General features: G+C 41.6%; 1 protein-coding gene and 1 long non-coding RNA gene across 2 annotated transcripts in view; one reads left to right on the top strand and one right to left on the bottom strand.

Annotated features, from left to right (window-relative positions):
• The window catches only part of LOC117518389 (discs large homolog 1-like protein), a 331339-nt gene that overhangs the window by 131522 nt on the left and 175120 nt on the right, over positions 1 to 24697 (bottom strand). The window contains exon 6 of the mRNA XM_034179498.1: positions 4363 to 4416. Within this exon, the coding sequence (XP_034035389.1) occupies positions 4363 to 4416 (54 nt within the window). The remainder of the gene's footprint in view (positions 1 to 4362; positions 4417 to 24697) is intronic.
• Positions 25 to 9048, top strand: LOC117518390. Its single transcript, XR_004562971.1, has 3 exons — positions 25 to 35; positions 3277 to 3285; positions 8900 to 9048. It is a non-coding gene; the product is annotated as an uncharacterized LOC117518390 (long non-coding RNA).

Below are 24697 nucleotides of genomic sequence, written 5' to 3' on the forward strand. Positions count from 1 at the left end.
CCAAATGTTATGAGTCATTTTAATTGCAGGGGCAGGTAGATGAGCTAGTCAGTGAAATCAGGTCCACAACAGATTTTTATTAGATAGACAAGATAAATGAGAAATATTGTGAATGTCACTCAATCACACATTAAAAAATACAATATACTGCGCAAAAAGTGTTTATTTTAATTTTACAGCTGAATATGGTTGTTGTTTCATGTTAAATTTTGCAAAAGTCTCACAGTTTTACATTTGTGCAACAAATATCCCTGCTTTAAGCAAAAGGTTATGCCTGAAATTGCTCATTTGCTGTGATGTATATGACAGAACTCCAAATCTGGACTCCTGCTCCTTGAAACTTAACTGAGAGAGATGGACAAAAAGCCTCTAAAGGGAGAAGGGGCGTGGCAAGTAGCAGCTCCTTCATACTTAAAGTGACCGAAACATGGAATTTCTTTGAAACCAGATAATGTTTTTCTTTTTTGTTTATGCACTTTTCTTTGTCACAAAGTTTTATATAGTTTTTATGACACCCAGAAATAAGACCCCCTGAAATTTGTTCTGATTGAGGTTCTTCAAATGACTGTGATGAGTCCCAAGGAGACAGATGTGTGAACTGTGCTCAACCTTCTCCTAAAAGGATTTATTTCTGATATTTCATGCAACAAGGTTTTCACCCTTGAAAAAGATGTTGTTATTTGGCACGCTAGAAATAACTCTGGAAATTCTCCTACCAAGGCAGACTGTATGATTTGCTTAATAATGATGCATGCACATTTTTTCCCATTATTATTCAAACAGTTGTGGAAATTCAGCCAAGCAGAAGCAGAGAAGCGTTTCCCTTCTGTGTAAAATGCTAAGATTTCTTGCATTATTAAAAGTGTTCCTGCTGGGTTCTGCTCTGTGCCATGTCAGATGCTGTTGGCAGGCACACGGTGCTGCCATGCTGTTTGCGGTGTTGTTTATCACAGCTTTATCACAGCTGTTTATGCTGTCACTTCTTACACGGAATATTCAGTAGCAGGAAATATGTTATTTTCAAACATTTACTGGTGGATTTGTTTGCAGAGATAACAGGATTTAAATGTAGACATCTGATTATGGATGAGTCAGAGATTAAAGTGGTCACACACGTTAGTGACGATGTATCTTTCATGTCATACGTGTGTCTGAAATTGTGTAAAATCTACAAATTTGTATGTATTTTGACTACATGCACAGCAATATTAAATGTGACCCAAATAGATTATTATATTGGGGCAATCAGGGGAGTTCACTCTGCTGTGGGAATTGGAGCACAAAATCTCCTGGGAAAACTGTAAATAGCTGTAAATAATTGTGTTATTTGAGAACATTTGATGCTAATTCTTGTAAAGACAGTCTTGATTGCAATGTTCAATTGCACTGCCATGAGTGTACAGTAGTGTTCAGAATAACAGTAGTGCTATGTGACTAAAAAGATTAATCCAGGTTTTGAGTATATTTCTTATTGTTACATGGGAAACAAGGTACCAGTAGATTCAGTAGATTCTCACAAATCCAACAAGACTGAAGCATTCATGATATGCACACTCTTAAGGCTATGAAATTGGGCTATTAGTAAAAAAAAAAAAAAAAGTAGAAAAGGGGGTGTTCACAATAATAGTAGTGTGGCATTCAGTCAGTGAGTTCGTCAATTTTGTGGAACAAACAGGTGTGAATCAGGTGTCCCCTATTTAAGGATGAAGCCAGCACCTGTTGAACATGCTTTTCTCTTTGAAAGCCTGAGGAAAATGGGACGTTCAAGACATTGTTCAGAAGAACAGCGTAGTTTGATTAAAAAGTTGATTGGAGAGGGGAAAACTTATACGCAGGTGCAAAAAATTATAGGCTGTTCATCTATAATGATCTCCAATGCTTTAAAATGGACAAAAAAACAGAGACACGTGGAAGAAAACGGAAAACAACCATCAAAATGGATAGATAATAACCAGAATGGCAAAGGCTCACCCATTGATCAGCTCCAGGATGATCAAAGACAGTCTGGAGTTACCTGTAAGTGCTGTGACAGTTAGAAGACGCCTGTGTGAAGCTAATTTATTTGCAAGAATCCCCTGCAAAGTCCCTCTGTTAAATAAAAACATGTGCAGAAGAGGTTCCAATTTGCCAAAGAACACATCAACTGGCCTAAAGAGAAATGGAGGAATATTTTGTGGACTGATGAGAGTAAAATTGCTCTTTTTGGGTCCAAGGGCCGCAGACAGTTTGTGAGACGACCCCCAAACTGGTATGGTGGTGCAAGCATCATGATATGGGCATGTTTCTCCTACTATGGTGTTGGGCCTATATATCGCATACCAGGTATCATGGATCAGTTTGGATATGTCAAAATACTTGAAGAGGTCATGTTGTCTTATGCTGAAGAGGACATGCCCTTGAAATGCGTGTTTCAACAAGACAATGACCCCAAGCACACTAGTAAACAAGCAAAATCTTGGTTCCAAACCAACAAATTTAATGCCTCGCAGATGTGAGGAAATCATGAAAAACTGTGGTTATACAACTAAATACTAGTTTAGTGATTCACAGGATTGCTAAAAAAGCAGTTTGAACATAATAGTTTTGAGTTTTGAGATGTCAAAATAGACTTTGATTCTCTCCCCTCAGCCCCAACCAGTCCCAGCAGAAGACTGCCCCTCACTGAGCCTGGTTCTGCTGGAGGTTTCTTCCTGTTAAAAGGGAGTTTTTCCTTCCCACTGTCGCCAAGTGCTTGCTCATAGGGGGTCGTTTTGACCGTTGGGGTTTTTCTGTAATTATTGTATGGCTTTTGCCTTGCAATATAAAGCGCCTTGGGGCAACTGTTGTTGTGATTTGGCGCTATATAAAAAAGAAGAAGAAAAAAAAAGTTAGTTTAGTGATTCACAGGATTGCTAAAAAAGCAGTTTGAACATAACAGTTTTGAGTTTGTAGCGTCAACAGCAGATGCTACTATTATTGTGAACACCCCTTTTTCTACTTTATTTTTTTACTAATAGCCCAATTTCATAGACTTAAGAGTGTGCATATCATGAATGCTTGGTCTTGTTGGATTGGTGAGAACCTACTGAATCTACTGGTACCTTGTTTCCCATGTAACAATAAGAAATATACTCAAAACCTGGATTAATCTTTTTAGTCACATAGCACTACTATTATTCTGAACACTACTGTAACTTGCACATAACTGCAATGCAGAAGTCCTGGAACACTGGTGAACCTGATCTACACAGAGATATCACAAGGACTGCTTTCTTCCACCTTTGAAACACTGCAAAGATTTGTCCCGTCCTGCCTATGGCTGATGCACTCTGATCCATGCATTTGTCTCTTCTGGATGGGACGACTGCAATGGTCTATTTTTTGGTTTACCGCAGCCCAGAATTAGGGGTCTTCAACTGGTTCAAAATGCTGCAGCCAGAGTTTTGACAAGAAGCAGAAAGTTTGACCACATTACACCGATTTTGGCATCTTTTCACTGGCTTCCTGTCTCTGTGAGATCAGATATTAAGGTTTTGTTACTAACCTACAAAATTATTCAAAGTAGCACCTCCCTACTTAGCTGACTTAATTACACCCTGCGTACCGGCCCGGGCTCTGTGTTCTCAGGGCACAGGGCTACTTTGTGTGCCTAGGGTGAATAAAATGTCTGCGGGCCACAGAGCTTTCTCTTATCATGTACCTGTTTTGTTGAATGATCTTCCTACGGAGATAAAACAGTCAGATTCCATAGAGCTGTTCAAGTCTGGAAGCGTCCATTCTCCCTCTCGTCTGGTGAGCATACTGACATAGTATGGAACTATGCTTCTTATCCCATTAACTCATCGTAATTATCAATGGAACAGGTCGCGGCCTCACTTCATCTAAATTCTGGGTCTGTTAGTGAAGCTCAAAGCTAGCTGCCGGCAATCCCCTTAGTATTCATTCTCTCTGCTTCCCTGTCAATTTTCTGCTGGTGAACTCATACCTTAGGCGTAGTTATTTTCAGATGACTGATTCTGCTCTTTTTTTCTCTGTCTGAGGCACTGATGACACTGCACATGGTTGGCAAGGTTAGATCTTACTCATGAGAAGCGTCTTGTGGCAACATTGCTGTGATTTGTCACTGTATAAATAAAAAATAAATTGAACTGAAAATTGTAGAGTCTTTGCCTATCTTGTTCCTACTTTGTGGAACAGTTTGCATGTTGATATTACAAATCCACTTCAATCGAACAGTGTAAGCCTTAATATTTTAATGTTAACTGTTCTTACAGGTACAATAGAAATAAATTATTACTTTGTAAAGAGAGTGCAGGGCACACACTAGGTAAGCTGGTATTACTGATAATGTAGTGTATTTTGTGTATCAGAGGTGGTACTCACATATGAGGGGCTGTCGACGCCTTCGGTGTTGACCACCACTGGAGGGGGGTTGGCCTGTGGGAGAAGACAGAAGAACTGTTCAGTACAAAGACAAACGGACTTCATTGGGTGTCAGTGCAGAGCTGTGAACTGTACACAGCTGTGGTAACGACTCACGTGTCTCATGTTTTGGTACAGCATGTTGAGCACATTTGCAACAGATTACCACCATGGAGTGACTGCATACAGCGCATGACATACTGCTTGACCCAAATATTGGACAATATTACTGCACTGCGTTACAAACTTCTGCCACTGTGCATATAAGGTAGAGCTCGGTACTCTGTATTTTAGAAAATAAAGCCCTCTATTGCAACATACGACAACTGTACTCAAAGTGTTCAACTGCATTCTAAATGCTTTCATTGTAATAGTGTGCACACTGTTATTTCATATGTTCATTTACTGCACCGTCCTGTGCGGCTACTGCATTTTCAGTCTGGAAACTAAACCAACACTAACCCCCCCCCCCCCCCCCCCCCCCCCAAAAAAAAAAACAAAACAGCATATGCATTTTTCCCTTCTATAATTACTGCTTCCCACCTCCTTTTTCCTTCAAGCAGTTCTCCTCCTACAGCTTAGACCTGGACAGATCACTGCTGTGTGAGTCAGGACTAATGCAGCTAAAGATAATATGCATTATTTCTGGTAAATATTCGATTTCCACATGTGCACAACAAAAGGCAAACCTCACATGAGCCCATCCACAGCCTGAAAGTGTCTCAGCCTCCTTGTTCCTGCACAGGGAGCACCAGGACCCATGCCTGTACCTCTCCTACAACTTCTCTCACTTTCTCCGCACAAACTACTTCATGCTCGCCAATCCGCCACCTCCAGTCTTCTCCCACACACCAGCCATGAGCGAGCGGGTCCGCTGCACCAACTCTGCAGCCCCGTTTTTGTTCCACAGCCAAAAAAAGGTCAACAAATTTTCTGACAAAGCAAGCATCAAATGAGCTAAACCATACGCTATGTCCACCCAGAATCCAAAGCATCAGGATCTGTCAATCTGCACTAATCTCTGCCTTTCTCCTTCTCTTTATCTTCTCACCCCCCCCCCCCCCCAAAAAAAAAACATTATATCACTGTCTCTCTCCCTCTCTGCAGCACATGTGCAGCTGTCTGTCACTCTGTCAGTCAAGCTGACGAGACTCTTGATCCCACATGGGAACAGAAAAAGAGCACAAGAGGACAGACAAGGATTAAAGGAGATTATGTGTTGTGGGTGGAGTCAAGTTTGGGTTGCTCAACGCCAGCGGTGAGACGGAGAGATGCACAGCAGAGGTGTCATCAGGTCTCGACTCCTCCGGCCTGACTCAGACACAAGGTCAGCTCTGACCTAAATTTCTTTCAGTCTATTCGAGTCGGGGTCAGATTACGTTTTGCAGTCTGAGTTTTTGAATCTGTCCTTGCTAACGAATATTAAATTTCTGCAGATTACCATTACTGTAGTATGAACTAGAAGTAAGTGAGCGAGGAGTAGGGACATAATTCAGACGCACGACACGACCGCCATCTTATCCGTCTCTTGACTCCGTCTCGGTTTACAGATGATGCATATCCACATATCCAAGCGTGCTGCACTAAATGTATATTTTGCACTGGCAGACTTCGAAAAAAAAATTCCCTGGTGTACATTTGTACAATTCCACAGCTTCTTGTACACCACTGCCACTTTCATTTTGTCCACTGTCTTCTCTGAATCTTCCCGGGAAGTTGTTCTTCTTTAGTTGGTAGGGTCCAGGTGCATCATGGGATAGTGCAGCATAGACTGGCTGCACACTATGGATGAAGTAGATCAGTCAGGTACTGTTCTACTACTACTAACTACATACTGAGTATGTGGATACAAACAGATTGTGACGTATTGCTCGTTGCCTACTATCTAGTAGTCGTCAACCAGTGCGCAAATTCATGCAGCAGATAAGTGTAAGAATTGTTCAGTTGATGATGCAAGCACCATATCTGTTAGAAATACTTCTAAGAAGTGCCTTTCTTCAAAAAAGCCATTAACCACATGAAATTTTAATTTTAATTTGTGGGGGGTATAATGTTGAAGTCATTGTTTCATCTGTTCAACAGTCAATTCAGGACGTTTCCAGTCTTCATGCACTCATATGGGAGCAAAACAAACTCCGCCAGAGAGAATCTCTCTGTGCTCTTACCTAGTTCAGCTCACAAGCCAATGTGGTTTACTGAGGTGTGGTAATTGCTGTGCACAAGCAACTACTTGGACCCACAGGTAAGAGTTAGGTAAGCAGGTAGGACTAATATTAATCTGAAGGACATGGCTGACTTTAAAAGGAAAAATACTGCCTGTACTACTAAACACTTACACCCCAAACACAATCACATGTTCTGCAGCATACATGTTCTCCAATATTTAACAACATTGAAGTAAACCAACATTGTGCAAATACGAGGTCTGTCCATAAAGTATAGGTCCTTTTTATTTTTTCAAAAACTATATGGATTTCACTCATATGTTTTTACGTCAGACATGCTTGAACCCTCGTGCGCATGCGTGAGTTTTTCCACGCCTGTCGGTGACGTCATTCACCTGTGAGCACTCCTTGTGGGAGGAGTCTTCCAGCCCCTCGTCGGAATTCCTTTGTCTGAGAAGTTGCTGAGAGACTGGCGCTTTGTTTGATCAAAATTTTTTCTAAACCTGTGAGACACATCGAAGTGGACATGGTTTGAAAAATTAAGCTGGTTTTCAGTGAAAATTTTAACGGCTGATGAGAGATTTTGAGGTGATACTGTCGCTTTAAGGACTTCCCACGGAGTGAGACGTCGTGCAGCGCTCTCAGGCGGCGTCATCAGCCTGTTTAAAGCTGAAAACCTCCACATTTCAGGCTCTATTGATCCAGGACGTCGTGAGAGAACAGAGAAGTTTCAGAAGAAGTCGGTTTCAGCATTTTATCCGGATATTCCACTGTTAAAGGAGATTTTTTTAATGAAAGACGTGTGGACGGGTCCGCGCGTCAGCTCGCAGCCGCCGCGACGCTCCGCCACAGGAAAAACACCTCCGTTGGAAGCCTTAAGGACAAGTTGGAACATGTCCAGCTGTTAAACAATTTCTCATATACTCACTCCACTGAAAGCCATCAAAAGCCGCCTGGATTTTACAAATGGTCATCAACACGGAGGTGTTTTTCCTGTGCTGCCGCTCCGCGCCGGCTGCGTCCCGACGCGCGGACCCGTCCGCACGCCTTTCATTAAAAAAATCTCCTTTAACAGTGGAATATCCGGATAAAATGCTGAAACCGACTTCTTCTGAAACTTCTCTGTTCTCTCACGACGTCCTGGATCAACAGAACCTGAAATGTGGAGGTTTTCAGCTTGAAACAGGCTGATGACGCTGCCTGAGAGCGCAGCGCGACGTCTCGCACCGTGGGAAGTCCTTAAAGCGACAGTGTCACCTCAAAATCTCTCATCAGCCGTTAAAATTTTCACTGAAAACCAGCTTAATTTTTCGAACCATGTCCACTTCGATGTGTCTCACAGGTTTAGAAAAAATTTTGATCAAACAAAGTGCCAGTCTCTCAGCAACTTCTCAGACAAAGGAATTCCGACGAGGGGATGGACGACTCCTCCCACAAGGAGTGCTCACAGGCGAATGACGTCACCGACAGGCGTGGAAAAACTCACGCATGCGCACGAGGGTTCAAGCATGTCTGACGTAAAAACATATGAATGAAATCCATATAGTTTTTGAAAAAAATAAAAAGGACCGTAACTTTATGGACAGACCTCGTATATGATGAAATTACAGTGGGGTAAAAAAGTATTTCGTCAGCCCCTGATTATGCAAGTTCTACTACTTAGAAAGATGAGAGAGGTCTGTCATTTTCATCATAAGTACACTTCAACTATGAGACACAAAATGAGAAAGAAAAAAAAAATCCAAGAAATCACATTGTAGGATTTTTAAAGAATTTATTTGTAAATTGTGGTGGAAAATAAGTATTTGGTCAACCACAAACAAGCAAAATTTTTGGCTCTCACAGACCTGTAACAACTTCTTTATGAAGCTCTTCTGTCCTCCACTCATCTGTATTAATGGCATCTGGTAGAACTCGTTATCTGTATAAAAGACACTTCTCCACAGCCTCAAACAGACTCCAAACTCAACCATGGCCAAGACCAAAGAGCTGTCGAAGGACACCAGGAAGGAAATTGTAGATGTGCACCAGGCTGGGAAGAGTGAATCTACAATAGTCAAGCAGGTTGGTGTGAATAAATCAACTGTAAGAGCAATTGTAAGAAAATGGAAGACATACAAGACCATTGATAATCTCCCTCGATCTGGGGCTCCACGCAAGATGTCATCCCGTGGGGTCAAAATGATCATGAAAACGGTTAGCAAAAATCCCAGAACTACACGGAGGGACCTGACGAATGACCTGCAGAGAGCTGGGACCAAAGTAACAAAGGCTACACACTATGCACAGAGAGACTCAAATCCTGCAGTGCCAGGCGTGTCACCCTGTTTAAGCCAGTACAGGTCCAGGCCTGTATGAAGTTTGCCAGAGAGCATATTGATGATCCAGAAGAGGATTGGGAGAATATCATGTGGTCAGATGAAACCAAAGAGAACTTTTTGGTAAAAACTCAACTCGTCATGTTTGGATGAAGAAGAATGCAGAGTTGCATTCCAAGAACACCATACTTACTGTGAAGCATGGGGTGGAAACATCATGCTTTGGGGCTGTTTTTCTGCAAAGGGGACAGGGCGACTGATCCGTGTTAAGGGAAGAATGAACGGGGCCATGTATCGTGAGATTTTAAGTCAAAACCTCCTTCCATCAGTGAGAGCACTGAAGATGCAACGTGGCCGGGTCTTCCAGCATGACAATGATCCCAAACACACCGCTCGGGCAACAAACGAGTGGCTCTGTACAAAGGATTTCAAGGTCCTGGAGTGGCCTAGCCAGTCTCCAGACCTCAACCCCATAGAAAATTTGTTGAGGGAGTTGAAAGTCCATGTTGCTCAGCGACAGCTCCAAAACATCACTGCTCTAGACGAGATCTGCATGGAGGAATGGGCCAAAATACCAGCTACAGTGTGTGCAAACCTGATGAAGACTTACAGGAAACGTTTGACCTCTGTCATTGCCAACAAAGATTATGTTACAAAGTTTTGAGTTGAACTTTTGTTATTGACCAAATACTTATTTTCCACCATAATTTACAAATAAATTCTTTAAAAATCCTACAATGTGATTTCCTGGATTTTTATTTTCTCATTTTGTCTCTTACAGTTGAAGTGTACCTATGATGAAAATTACAGACCTCTCTCATCTTTCTAAGTAGGAGAACTTGCACAATCAGGGACTGACTAAATGCTTTTTTGCCCCACTATACATATTTCTGGGCGCCATTAAAAAAAATGGCTGCCATCTTGGAAACTGAAGTACCTAATGACTTTTTTTTTTGCAAAAGAGTAGACCAAGAATTACCATTTCACCAACGTTTGTGCTTGCATCACAAAATTAAAAGTTCTTATTGATATATGCCTTTATTTGCTGCACTGAATCCAGTGATAATTAGATTATATCCAAACGACATATTTTCCCATAAACTGTAACACTGTCATTTTAAGACAATATTATGCCACCAATGAAGCAAGAACACCTTTTCAAAGAGTAATTAACTATTCTTAAGAATATTCAGACATTGGAAACGGAAGGTGGAAATGGACTTTAGGTTCCTGCTACAAACAAAACAACAAAAACGACAGCAAAAAGATGCACTTAAATAAACAAAGGGGCTTTAAAAAAGTCAACATACCAGCTCATTTGCATTAATTGGCTTGTCTCTCGTGTTCAGCTTAAACCCAAAACATTCCCATACAAGGCGACGAACTTGAAGTGCAACTTGAAATTAAGTTTATTCTGACATATTCTGCAAAGCCTTCTTTTTTAGAATTATGCATACATTTTGTGTGTGTGTGTGTGTATGTGTATGGGCGCGGGGGGGGCGTCTCCTTGCCCACTATGATATTCTGGCACAAAGAGCAGATAACAGCAGAAAAAACATGTGTGACCAAAAACAGCAGCTAAATGTTTCTCACTGCATTTTTTTTCCTCTTCATTCAGCTCTGTGATCAGGCTTGCCTCTACTGGTGGTTGGCTCTCACTGCGGTATTGTTTCACTTCCTGTTCCAGAGCACAGCGGTGTTTTGCTGTATCTGTTAGCTGTTTAATCTGCGCACTTAGATTGATCTAGTTAACTAGATAACGATTTGTTTCACAGTGTAATCTTCACGTGCCTTAACTAAAGCACTCCCTCTGCTGAATCACCTCTAAATTATTTACACATTATTCACTTTGTGTGTTTTTAGGAATCTGCTAGCTTAGCGCAGCTACTAGCTCTTAGCTGATTTAGCATGGTGGCTTCTCCTGTCTCTCCTGCACTTTTCTGCTCTGGGTGTGAAATGTTTAGTTATTCCTTGGCCTCCTTTAGCAGTAATGGTACTTGTAATAAGTGTAGCTTATTCGTAGCTTTGGAGGCCAGGCTGGGCGAATTGACTCAGCTCCGCACCGTGGAAAATTCTACAGCTAGCCAGGCCCCTGTAGTCAATGCGGACCAAGGTAGCTTAGCCGCCGTTAGTTTCCCTCTGGCAGATCCCGAGCAGCCGGGAAAGCAGGCCGACTGGGTGACTGTGAGGAGGAAGCGTAGTTCTAAACAGAAGCCCCGTGTACACCGCCAACCCGTTCACATCTCTAACCGTTTTTCCCCACTCGGCGACACACCCGCCGAGGAACAAACTCTGGTTATTGGCGACTCTGTTTTGAGAAATGTGAAGTTAGCGACACCAGCAACCATAGTCAATTGTCTTCCGGGGGCCAGAGCAGGCGACATTGAAGGAAATTTGAAACTGCTGGCTAAGGCTAAGCGTAAATTTGGTAAGATTGTAATTCACGTCGGCAGTAATGACACCCGGTTACGCCAATCGGAGGTCACTAAAATTAACATTGAATCGGTGTGTAACTTTGCAAAACAATGTCGGACTCTGTAGTTTTCTCTGGGCCCCTCCCCAATCGGACCGAGAGTGACATGTTTAGCCGCATGTTCTCCTTGAATTGCTGGCTGTCTGAGTGGTGTCCAAAAAATGAGGTGGGCTTCATAGATAATTGGCAAAGCTTCTGGGGAAAACCTGGTCTTGTTAGGAAAGACGGCATCCATCCCACTTTGGATGGAGCAGCTCTCATTTCTAGAAATCTGGCCAATTTTCTTAAATCCTCCAAACCGTGACTATCCAGGGTTGGGACCAGGAAGCAGAGTTGTAGTCTTACACACCTCTCTGCAGCTTCTCTCCCCCTGCCATCCCCTCATTACCCCATCCCCGTAGAGACGGTGCCTGCTCCCAGACCACCAATAACCAGCAAAAATCTAATTAAGCATAAAAATTCAAAAAGAAAAAATAATATAGCACCTTCAACTGCACCACAGACTAAAACAGTTAAATGTGGTCTATTAAACATTATGTCTCTCTCTTCTAAGTCCCTGTTAGTAAATGATATAATAATTGATCAACATATTGATTTATTCTGCCTTACAGAAACCTGGTTACAGCAGGATGAATATGTTAGTTTAAATGAGTCAATACCCCCGAGTCACACTAACTGCCAGAATGCTCGTAGCACAGGCCGAGGCGGAGGATTAGCAGCAATCTTCCATTCCATCTTATCAATTAATCAAAAACCCAGACAGAGCTTTAATTCATTTGAAAGCTTGACTCTTAGGTTTGTCCATCCAAATTGGAAGTCCCAAAAACCAGTTTTATTTGTTATTATCTATCGTCCACCTGGTCGTTACTGTGAGTTTCTCTGTGAATTTTCAGACCTTTTGTCTGACTTAGTGCTTAGCTCAGATAAGATAATTATAGAGGGCGATTTTAACATCCACACAGATGCTGAGAATGACAGCCTCAACACTGCATTTAATCTATTATTAGACTCAATTGGCTTTGCTCAAAATGTAAATGAGTCCACCCACCACTTTAATCATATCTTAGATCTTGTTCTGACTTATGGTATGGAAATTGAAGACTTAACAGTATTCCCTGAAAACTCCCTTCTGTCTGATCATTTCTTAATAACATTTACATTTACCCTGATGGACTACCCAGCAGTGGGGAATAAGTTTCATTACACTAGAAGTCTTTCAGAAAGCACTGTAACTAGGTTTAAGGATATGATTCCTTCTTTATGTTCTCTAATGCCATATACCAACACAGTGCAGAGTAGCTACCTAAACTCTGTGAGTGAGATAGAGTATCTCGTCAATAGTTTTACATCCTCATTGAAGACAACTTTGGATGCTGTAGCTCCTCTGAAAAAGAGAGCTTTAAATCAGAAGTGCCTGACTCTGTGGTATAACTCACAAACCCGCAGCTTAAAGCAGATAACCCGTAAGTTGGAGAGGAAATGGCATCTCACTAATTTAGAAGATCTTCACTTAGCCTGGAAAAAGAGTCTGTTGCTCTACAAAAAAGCCCTCCGTAAAGCTAGGACATCTTACTACTCATCACTAATTGAAGAAAATAAGAACAACCCCAGGTTTCTTTTCAGCACTGTAGCCAGGCTGACAAAGAGTCAGAGCTCTATTGAGCCGAGTATTCCTTTAACTTTAACTAGTAATGACTTCATGACTTTCTTTGCTAAAAAAAATTTTAACTATTAGAGAAAAAATTACTCATAACCATCCCAAAGACGTATCGTTATCTTTGGCTGCTTTCAGTGATGCCGGTATTTGGTTAGACTCTTTCTCTCCGATTGTTCTGTCTGAGTTATTTTCATTAGTTACTTCATCCAAACCATCAACATGTCTATTAGACCCCATTCCTACCAGGCTGCTCAAGGAAGCCCTACCATTACTTAATGCTTCGATCTTAAATATGATCAATCTATCTTTATTAGTTGGCTATGTACCACAGGCTTTTAAGGTGGCAGTAATTAAACCATTACTTAAAAAGCCATCACTTGACCCAGCTATCTTAGCTAATTATAGGCCAATCTCCAACCTTCCTTTTCTCTCAAAAATTCTTGAAAGGGTAGTTGTAAAACAGCTAACTGATCATCTGCAGAGGAATGGTCTATTTGAAGAGTTTCAGTCAGGTTTTAGAATTAATCATAGTACAGAAACAGCATTAGTGAAGGTTACAAATGATCTTCTTATGGCCTCAGACAGTGGACTCATCTCTGTGCTTGTTCTGTTAGACCTCAGTGCTGCTTTTGATACTGTTGACCATAAAATTTTATTACAGAGATTAGAGCATGCCATAGGTATTAAAGGCACTGCGCTGCGGTGGTTTGAATCATATTTATCTAATAGATTACAATTTGTTCATGTAAATGGGGAATCTTCTTCACAGACTAAGGTTAATTATGGAGTTCCACAAGGTTCTGTGCTAGGACCAATTTTATTCACTTTATACATGCTTCCCTTAGGCAGTATTATTAGACGGCATTGCTTAAATTTTCATTGTTATGCAGATGATACCCAGCTTTATCTATCCATGAAACCAGAGGACACACACCAATTAGCTAAACTGCAGGATTGTCTTACAGACATAAAGACATGGATGACCTCTAATTTCCTGCTTTTAAACTCAGATAAAACTGAAGTTATTGTACTTGGCCCCACAAATCTTAGAAACATGGTGTCTAACCAGATCCTTACTGTGGATGGCATTACCCTGACCTCTAGTAATACTGTGAGAAATCTTGGAGTCATTTTTGATCAGGATATGTCATTCAATGCGCATATTAAACAAATATGTAGGACTGCTTTTTTGCATTTACGCAATATCTCTAAAATTAGAAAGGTCTTGTCTCAGAGTGATGCTGAAAAACTAATTCATGCATTTATTTCCTCTAGGCTGGACTATTGTAATTCATTATTATCAGGTTGTCCTAAAAGTTCCCTGAAAAGCCTTCAGTTAATTCAAAATGCTGCAGCTAGAGTACTAACGTGGACTAGAAGGAGAGAGCATATCTCACTCATATTGGCCTCTCTTCATTGGCTTCCTGTTAATTCTAGAATAGAATTTAAAATTCTTCTTCTTACTTATAAGGTTTTGAATAATCAGGTCCCATCTTATCTTAGGGACCTCATAGTACCATATCACCCCAATAGAGCGCTTCGCTCTCAGACTGCAGGCTTACTTGTAGTTCCTAGGGTTTGTAAGAGTAGAATGGGAGGCAGAGCCTTCAGCTTTCAGGCTCCTCTCCTGTGGAACCAGCTCCCAATTCAGATCAGGGAGACAGACACCCTCTCTACTTTTAAGATTAGGCTTAAAACTTTCCTTTTTGCTAAAGCTTATAGTTAGGGCTGGATCAGGTGACCCTGAACCATCCCTTAGTTATGCTGCTATAGACTTAGACTGCTGGGGGGTTCCCATGATGCACTGAGTGTTTCTTTCTCTTTTGCTCTGTATGCACCACTCTGCATTTAATCATTAGTGATTGATCTCTGCTCCCCTCCACAGCATGTCTTTTTCCTGGTTCTCTCCCTCAGCCCCAACCAGTCCCAGCAGAAGACTGCCCCTCCCTGAGCCTGGTTCTGCTGGAGGTTTCTTCCTGTTAAAAGGGAGTTTTTCCTTCCCACTGTAGCCAAGTGCTTGCTCACAGGGGGTCGTTTTGACCGTTGGGGTTTTTACGTAATTATTGTATGGCCTTGCCTTACAATATAAAGCGCCTTGGGGCAACTGTTTGTTGTGATTTGGCGCTATATAAATAAAATTGATTGATTGATATTCTGGTGTCATGTTGCAAAAATGGTGGTGTCATTCATTTGTAAATAAATGCACGTGCAAATGCAACTTCGAGCCGAGCAAAAATGGTCAAGGTCATATCCAGAATTTGCACAGTAAGTCATCATGTAGTATTTATTATGTCTGGCCTTGACACAGCATCATGAAGAAATCATGTTATAATGGAAACCATGATGCAATAATGCAAATTACTAAAGCTTTGCGTTGTTGCCTGCACATCACAGTGTGAGGTTTACAAAGACGTCAACATATGAGTTAAGAAGTGAGCAAGATTTGGTTTAATTAGTAAATGTGACAGAACATCTCAATACTGTTGTTGTGATAAAGAAATACTCTGTTTGAATGACAGAAAAAAAAGTACATAAAGGAATTGCAGACAGCAGTTCCTGTCAATCAATACAGCATGAAGCAAATACGATCACAGTGTACTGCAATAAACTTACTCCATTACACACATTACAGAAATCACCCAGTGTTTGTCCAACTTCAGATTTTTCCACATTAGTGACTCCATCTACCATCACAGAAAGCCAGAGGAGATGATCATAGGAGTCCAAACCGCTTTCAGTGTACCATATAGTATTATGGAGTACAAGTCACACAGTAACACAAGTCTGGACTTGTGCGTTGCCTGTGGGGATCCACAGGCTCTCATTTGGGTAGTGTTTATTAAAAAAAGTAGCTGACATTTTTCAAGGGTGATAATAAATTGTGCAAAGTTTTTATAATGACTACAAATGGTGTGTGAGTCCAGAATGTTTTCAGAACTTTAGACCTCAACAATTATTAGAAGAAGAACTCAACCCTTTTATTTCCTGTTAATTATGTAAGGTTTAATGTTAATTTACCGTCTTAATGTATTTATAAATTGTTTAGGTTCTTCTTATCATATACACACCATTATTGTTATTATTTTATTTTTACTTCTATTTTGTTGTTTGATTTTTAAATGGACCACAATGGAAATAAGTGTTTTCACTTTCTTGTGTCATCCATGTATTTTAACATATTTACAATTACACTATGTACTTACACTGAAATTACTAAATAAAACCCCTCACTGCAATCATGCCTTTAATATAAAGATGACTCACCACCGCCTGCTGGAATGGTGTGTGAGTCCAGAATGTAGTTAGCAACATCTATTGTTCCATGTTGTTAATTAATATAATGCATAATATAATATATAAGCTTCTCCAAAAATACTAATCCTATCAATGTTCAATTTTGGCAGTGTTCATCCTTGACCCAAAATACATAAGCATATCAAATGGCAAACGTCAACTCTCCCCAGTTTGTCCGTCATCAAAGTTACACACACACACACACACACACACACACACACACACACACACACACACACACACACACACACACACACACACACACACACACACACACACACACACACACACACAGCATTTTGTCTTTCCCACATTCTGCCACAAGCAGGTGCTTCTGATTTTAGGGCCCTGTCCCACTGGGGAGAGGATTAATCGCACATGAATTGAGTATACAAATTGCGGGCGTTCGTTGTCATCCGCAACAAAAATGGCCAAAAATGACAAATGTCCCAGTATGAATTATGGATATATATATATATAATTAATAATATATAGCAAATATATGATGAACAATCACGGTTATATAACGCATGTAGTGAGGAAACTGATCCGACACATTGACATTATCATGGCAGTATTACGGGTGTATTATGAATGCATCGCGCATGTGTTGCGCATGCATGGCATCTGCATTGCGGCCATAAAATAAGCGCACTCGCTCCTTTCAGCATCACTATTCACACCAACAGTACAGCCTCTGGAGCAAGTGCTGGACTTGCTGGAGTTGTTCATGCTGTCATGCGAGGGTTAACTGTTCATGAGTTCGGGGAGCGGGAGGGGGGAAGCCGCTTGCGGTGTGAGACAGTTTTTTTTTTTTTGAGAGAGTGTTACAGAAAACAGACTTCAGCATGAGTTGTGGCTAAACAGCAACTCTTCCTTTTGTTGGTGTTAAATAAAAGTCCTGGAGGAGACCCGATTGCAGAAGCTACATCTTTGTGGATCTACACAGCCGGACCGGCACTGACTGGGAGGTATGTCGCTTTCTGCCACATATAGTACTTTGGGTTTATGTGACGTGTTTGTTATGCATTCACAGATTGTCCGCAAATCAGCCGCAAAGCAGATGTAATAAAAATGCTTTATTCGTGGCCAATTTGTATGCATTCGCTACAACATATTTTAGTTTGTGATGTGGACGTGATAGGCACGCCATATATCTGTTTTACACACTGTCCCAGTCCGCTGCCAAACCGCAAATCCCCATCAGTTGCGGATATCAGCGGTTAACGGTAGATATACAGTGCATAGAGTGAGTATGTATTGTGTATGAATTGAGTATGTATGGAGTATGTAAGGCGGATGTCATCCGCATCCAGATTTTTGAGCTACTCAAAAATCCTGGCTGCGGACATGCGTGCCTCTGCGGATGATCACAGGCGTGTTCGGATGACGGCCCACTCATACAGGCATGTTACACGGATATTGCGGATGTTTGGCGAATATGGGCCAATTTTGTGCGCAATCCATACGCAAATCCTCCTAAACGCCAGTGGGACAGGGCCCTTAGACAGGCAGAAACAGAGACGTTACAGAAGACATCAAACAGACTACAGTTTTCACTCAGGGTACCAGTAACATGAAACTTAATTCACTTATAGTAATGGCAACATGAGACTTAACTAAACTGACTAAACCAATTCAATGACAAAAACACAAATCAATAACACTAACAACACTGTTAAACTAACATGAACCAATAACACAATAATAACATTTAAAACCGCAAATTCCCATGGTGTATTGCAGCACAATGTCCATTGTTTACTGGTTAGCTAAAATTTATAATTTCTCCAAAAATATTTGTCCCATCAACTTTCTGTTTTTGCAGCATTCATCCTTGACCCAAAATACATAAACATACCAAATGGCAAATGTCAGCTCTCCCTGGTTTTTGTGTGATCAAAGCCATACCCACGCACGCACGCAGAGGGCACTTGGCTATTATAATATACATGTGGAACTGTATATGTATCTCAGTTCTTAACATATCTTTTCGTTGGGGGCAAGGTAAATAATCGACAGGAACTCAGCAGCACAGGTGCACTTTACAGCTTGTACTGTCACTTAACATAAAGACTTTTAACTTCCAAAAATTAAGCAACATGAACAAATAAGTGTGTTTTGGACTACATAGCGGATGTTATTTGATGCAGTTTAGACAAAAGGAATAGTCAGATGGACATAGATGGAGATGGATTTTGTGTGGGAAGCCCTCAGCCTGTGGTGTGTACCAAAAGGACTTAAAAAAAAAAAAAAAGCAAGATAGACAAATGTGTGATGGAAACCATACTGAATGTTATTTGATGTAGATGAACATGGATTTCTGGCCCACAGTGCTGGAACACTGATGGTCATTTCATGTTTTCATAATTCACTTTATTTTGTGATTTTTGCGCATTAGTGTAGTGTACTTTCATTATTGGCATTTATTCTTTAAACAATGAAGTTTATTTTTGTTTCGTGTGACAGTTCCTGGGAAAGCCCTATTAAATAGCTATTACTATTATTATTTTTAAAATGTATTTTTTCTGTATATCAGTTACAGAACAGTATAAGTCACACGACCCCCTAAACTAGTAAAAATAAATATAATAAAAACAAAACAAAACTGTGACTTATACTTCAGAGATTTTACTGCACAGGTCAAATGTGATGGTCGGTTCAAAAGTCAATGTGAAAGATTCACTGATTGATTCACTCCTCATCAGCAGCCTCCAGTGCAAACGCATCAGGAGTGTCCTCGTCGAAGCCACCGACTGGTCCGTTTCCCAGTGGCACTCTCTAATCCTTCTTCATCATCAACCAGCTGTTATGTGTCGGACGCAGCTCGGAGAACCGACCAGCGTTTGAAGGACCCAGTATGAAATAAGCAGAGCACGGTACAAAGGCTAACTGAATTTAATACATAACAGTGAAAATGTGATAACAAAAAGATGCGGCCTGGCGTGGTGCGCTCCCAGCAGCGCTAACGGTCCGGAGCCAGAAGCTGTTTCGGACCCAAGGACCCCGCCGACACCCCCCAGGTGGCCGCAACAACCGAGTCTGTGAAAGAAGGAACCATTATGTGAGTCCACACTCTACACACAGAACACTTAAAGGTGTACAAACAGCAAACACTTCCTGGCTTGATTACTGATCAGCTTCCCAACCTGCAGGCATGGAACATCCCGTTCACAAAACTCCACCGCAGTGGAAGCTGATACATGACTAACATACAGCTCAATACAATAAGGTGTGAGGGACACCACATTTACTGACTGTATAACTGTTAGTCACAAAATCCAACGTACCTCAGGAAGTGTGCTGACGAGCGTGAGACCTCACCCCCTCCTCTTTCACAGACTGTGCATCAAACCTGGACATTCTCAGCGTCCGCTGCTGATGAGATGGCTCCCGAGACGACGATCTCACCCGTCTGGTCACAAGGTCGAGTCTCTGGCAAATGCACACTGTGCACTTCAGTCTTAAATGCCAACATACTCCAATCCCTCCAGATGCACCTCAGCTGTGAGTCCTGACGAGTCGCAGGTGATCAGGGTGAAGTCCTAACAGCCTCAGCAACACAGCCACTCAGTCCCAAATGCATGCCACCTGGGAGGAAACACAAAAGGCAAACAAACCGGCAGCCAGGCCCCCCCAGCCATACAACACCAGCCCTCCGATTCCAAGTTACAGACAATCCTCCATCTGTCGTCCATGTAGTGGAGCGTCACAGCACTTATGCAGTGTGGTGGTGATACATATAAACATTAGCCTGAGGCGCCTGTCAGAAATCCCAGAGGACAACTTGACACATAAGCAATCGGTAACACATCAAGAGGCAAAATCCTGTTTAATGTTTACTGAATCGTTTGAATGGATTTTTTTTTTTTTTTTTGAGGTTATTAATGTTTCCTTTAAGTATTTTGGAGTGAATGCGGTAAGAGCTGTATTTGAGATTTAGTGAGATTCAACAATTGCATCATTTTTGTATCACATTAGGGTTATGGTTATCGGGCAAAGTTCAGGATATGCAGCTGGAGAAAACATTTTAGTAATTGTGTGTCTGTGTGTTTGCCTAAGGACAAGATTTGTGAAGAGTGACGGCAGCTGAGTTCACTGTCCACATCATCCATCAACATAACTGATTTATCAATCAGCAGACGACTCAGGAGCAGATGAACAAAACTCTTCCACTGCCAAACAGCTCATGTTGCATGGCAACAGCTACATTTAGTTAAATTCGAGTTGGCTTCATAAAATGAAGCAGATTCAAAAGGACATATCCACACAGGAATACAGTTGAGGTTTGGATAGCAACCACCCAGGCACACAACCAGTCCATCGCCAATTCCCAAAAGCAGCCATCAATCTGTCACTGTCAGGTGAAGTGAGCATCCCATTGGCCATTTTCAATTACTGGGTTCTTTGACACTAGGACACTTGTACACTAGATCATGTCCAGAGAAACATACCACGGAGTGAAAATGTCACAGCTTATGTTCCCTCACTCTGCAAGTAATACACCTCATGTGAGTCTCCCTGAATAATTCGAGATAAAGTCATACCAGCAGTACAAGGGACGTTCTGAAGAGACCTAGTAGCTAAGCGTCCAAGTCTCACAACGGTACAGTAAGACAGGAAGCAAGGGGACCCTAAAAACATGGACCTGCAAAGATATTGGCATCACCAGACTTTTCTGTCCAGGGAGCTTATGGATCAATAAGCTCTTGCAGGGCAATGCTTCAACCTCAAAGGCCATTGACCCAGAGGCACAAATATCACTGTCAAGATAACAGAAGGCTTCTACAAGTTTGACACTTTCATCACACAGTGATACATTTCTGATGGCAAGGTAGTAAAATTTTTCATACAAGTCATAGTCTTCTCCATAATCCTGCCCCAACACCCAGTCCAGGCAAACACCGAACAGAGGAGGAGCCAGAACACATCTCTGATGAACGCCAGAATTCACTGGGGAGAATCCAGAGATTCTACCTGCCGCTCTGCATAGTACCTGTGTATCGGCCAGCTACAGTATGATCTCCCACAACTTGTTGGGGATCCCGAAAATATTCAGGATGTCTCAGAGGAAAGTAGTCAACAGTTAAATTTGCCTGTGCAAGCACTGCTTGATGGTTTTTTTTGCTGTTACTGTTAACGTTTGCAAATATTAACCTGAGTAAACCACACGCAGGTCTGAAGAAGAAAAGAAAAATAAACACACACACACACATATATATATATATATATATACACACACATACGAGGTCTGTTAGAAAAGTATCCAACCTTTTAATTTTTTTCAAAACCATATGGATTTAAATCACGTGTGACTGCATCAGCCAAGCTTGAACCTCCAGGTGGTAACCATTCGGAAAATTCAAATGGCTTTGAGGGACGATTTTATGGGGATTACACAGATTAAGGAGTGCTCCAGCCGGTTTAAAGACCGCCCACAGCTGCTGAGAGCACGCCGCGCTCCGAGCACCGATCGACAGGCTCAAACCCCGCTGAAACAACCAGATCATTTCCAACGTAAAGGCTTTGTTGATCCGGGACGTCGTCTGACTTACACAAAAATGGCAGGAGACGTGGACATCAGTACTTTTCGGCACATTCCACTGTTACAGGAGTTTTTTTCATGGAAAGAAAAGCGGAGGATTGCGCCACCGTGCTGCTCATGGCGCTGCACAAAAGCACCTCCGTGTTGGTCTCACAGGACGGCTTTGAGATGGCTTTCAGACGGCTGTCGGTGGGTTTTCAGTCGTGTGACTAACCGACAAATTGTGGATGAGCCTGGATATGCCAGAACATGTCCTGTGAGGCTTCATCACGGCATTGCTTTGCGCCATGCGGCTCTGCCGCGACGCGCGGAATTCCTCCGCACGTCTGTCTCAATGTGGTGAAAAAGTGATGTCCACGTCTTCCGCAATTCCTGTGCTAGTCAGAGGACGTCCCGGATAAAACACAGCGTCCAGTTTGGAAATGAACGGCACATTCCACTGTTACAGGAGTTTTTGTCATGGAAAGAGGAGCGTAGGAATTCCGCGCGTCGCGGCGGTGCCACATGGCGATTGAAAACCCACCGACAGCCGTCTGAAAGCCATCTCAAAGCCGTCCTGTGAGACCAAGACAGAGGTGGTTTTGTGCCGCGCCATGAGCGGCACAGTGGCGCAATCCTCCGCTTTTCTTTCCATGAAAAAAACTCCTGTAACAGTGGAATGTGCCGAAAAAGTACTGATGTCCACGTCTCCTGCCATTTTTGTGTAAGTCAGACGACGTCCCGGATCAACAAAGCCTTCACGTTGGAAATGATCTGGTTGTTTCAGCGGGGTTTGAGCCTGTCGATCGGCGCTCGGAGCAGCTGTGGACGGTCTTTAAACCGGCTGGAGCACTCCTTAATCTGTGTAATCCCCATAAAATCGTCCCTCAAAGCCATTTGAATTTTCTGAATGGTTACCACCTGGAGGTCTCTCACAGTTTCTGGAAAAAATTGATGCAGCAAAGCTCCAAATCATTCAGACATTTATTCGCAATAAAAATCCGACGAGAGGGGTGGACCACTGCTCACAGGCGAATGACGCAACCGACAGGTGTGGAAAAAACTCATGCATGCGCACGAAGGTTCAAGCTTGGCTGATGCAATCACACGTGATTCAAATCCATATGGTTTTTGAAAAAAATAAAAAGGTCGGATACTTTTCTAACAGACCTCGTATTCAAGGGCACCATAGTTTCTCAGTTTCTCAGATGACTAGGGATGGGTATCATTAAGTTCTTTACAGTACTACTACTCTTCGTACTGCTTATTGGTCTGATACTTTAACAGTGTTCTTATCAGTACTTCTGGAAAAAAAATTATGAAAAGTAAGAATAGAATCGTCAACTTACTAAATGGCTTGTTTGGATTCTCAGGATTGACCATTTACAGGTAAACATGATGAATGGGTTATCATTAGCTCTGTAGAAGATTGAAATCCATCTCAAAAACTGGAAGTTTAGCCAATGGTAGCTTAGGGAATTTCAGAAAAATCAAGCGAATATTGAATCATTACTATAACATTTGATTTTACTTTATCAAAACTATCGCTTAAATTCACTCAAAGCTTAGGATTGAAAAGTCAACACTGAGGGCGAATTATCTAAGAGTATTTCATAGACACTACAAAACCTCTGCTATCACAGTCACCTCTGTATTTCTAGTAGTGTACAAAGCAACTCCAATTGACTAATGAGATAATCAAATAGAGTGTGACTCTAATAAAATCAGAAGGACCATGATAATTATGCTGATCAGACTATCACTAATCACTATGACCACAGTATAAGAAAGTAACTGGCTTCTAGGCAGCTGGCAAACTGTACTGGTTTTACTCAACTCCCACTATTATACAGTTAATACAATACAGAAGCCTGCCAAATGTTCAGCATTGGAAGATAAAGTGGGATGGCCATGGCATATTCATTATCCCATTAGGAAGCTAATATGGACCATTAGATAGACTTCATGACTATACCCCATTGTAACGCATTGGTTCACAGCAGCCAGAGTACGGCATAGACCCATCATACAGTGATTCACTTGTCTGCATGTTTCAATTATCTACCACTGGGTCTTTGCAATGTTTTAAAATACCATTGTTGTATTTCTAAAATGCAGTATCAGAATAGATTACATTGACAATTCAAAGTAATGTCAAATGTACAGACAGTATCTTATATGCACACAGTTGCATTAGTGTATAATAATGCTGTATCTTACAATGTACCGCACCCTCATCACTGCATATTTAATATACATCACTTGCAGTGACTTACAGTAAGGTCATGTCAGGTCTGGGAGCATGTATATTATAATATAAAAATGCGTGGAAACCAAATGAGGAAGAATGATATTGTTCTCTTATTGTACTCTACAGGGTAGCACAAAAACTCTCCTTGATTTCAAGTAACTATGATATCAAAACTTATTGGAATATGTTTATAAATATGGTGACCACAGCTACGTGAACTCAAAAACTTTTTCTCACCCGCAGAAATTCTGTGCACCCCTCGATCATACCAGGCATGCTGCAGAGAATCTTGACCAAGCTAGATTATCGCTTCAGTGCTTGCAGAGTAACGGGTGGGGCGCACATTCCTACACATTGGTGGCTACAGTTTGACTGTGCAAGAACTGAGGAGAGCTGACATTTGCCATTTGGTATGCTTATGTATTGTGGGTCAAGGACGAACGGCACAAAGACGGAACATTGATAGGATTAATTGTTTTTTGGAGAAATTAGCAATTTTAACTAACCAGTAAACAATATACATTGTGCTGCAATGCACCATGGGAGTTTGAGGTTTAGATGTTATTGTGGTTCATGTTAGTTTAACAATGTTGTTAGTGTTATTGATTTATTGT

This window comes from Thalassophryne amazonica, chromosome 10 (assembly GCF_902500255.1).
Source record: "Thalassophryne amazonica chromosome 10, fThaAma1.1, whole genome shotgun sequence".
Classification (NCBI taxonomy): Eukaryota; Metazoa; Chordata; class Actinopteri; order Batrachoidiformes; family Batrachoididae; genus Thalassophryne; species Thalassophryne amazonica.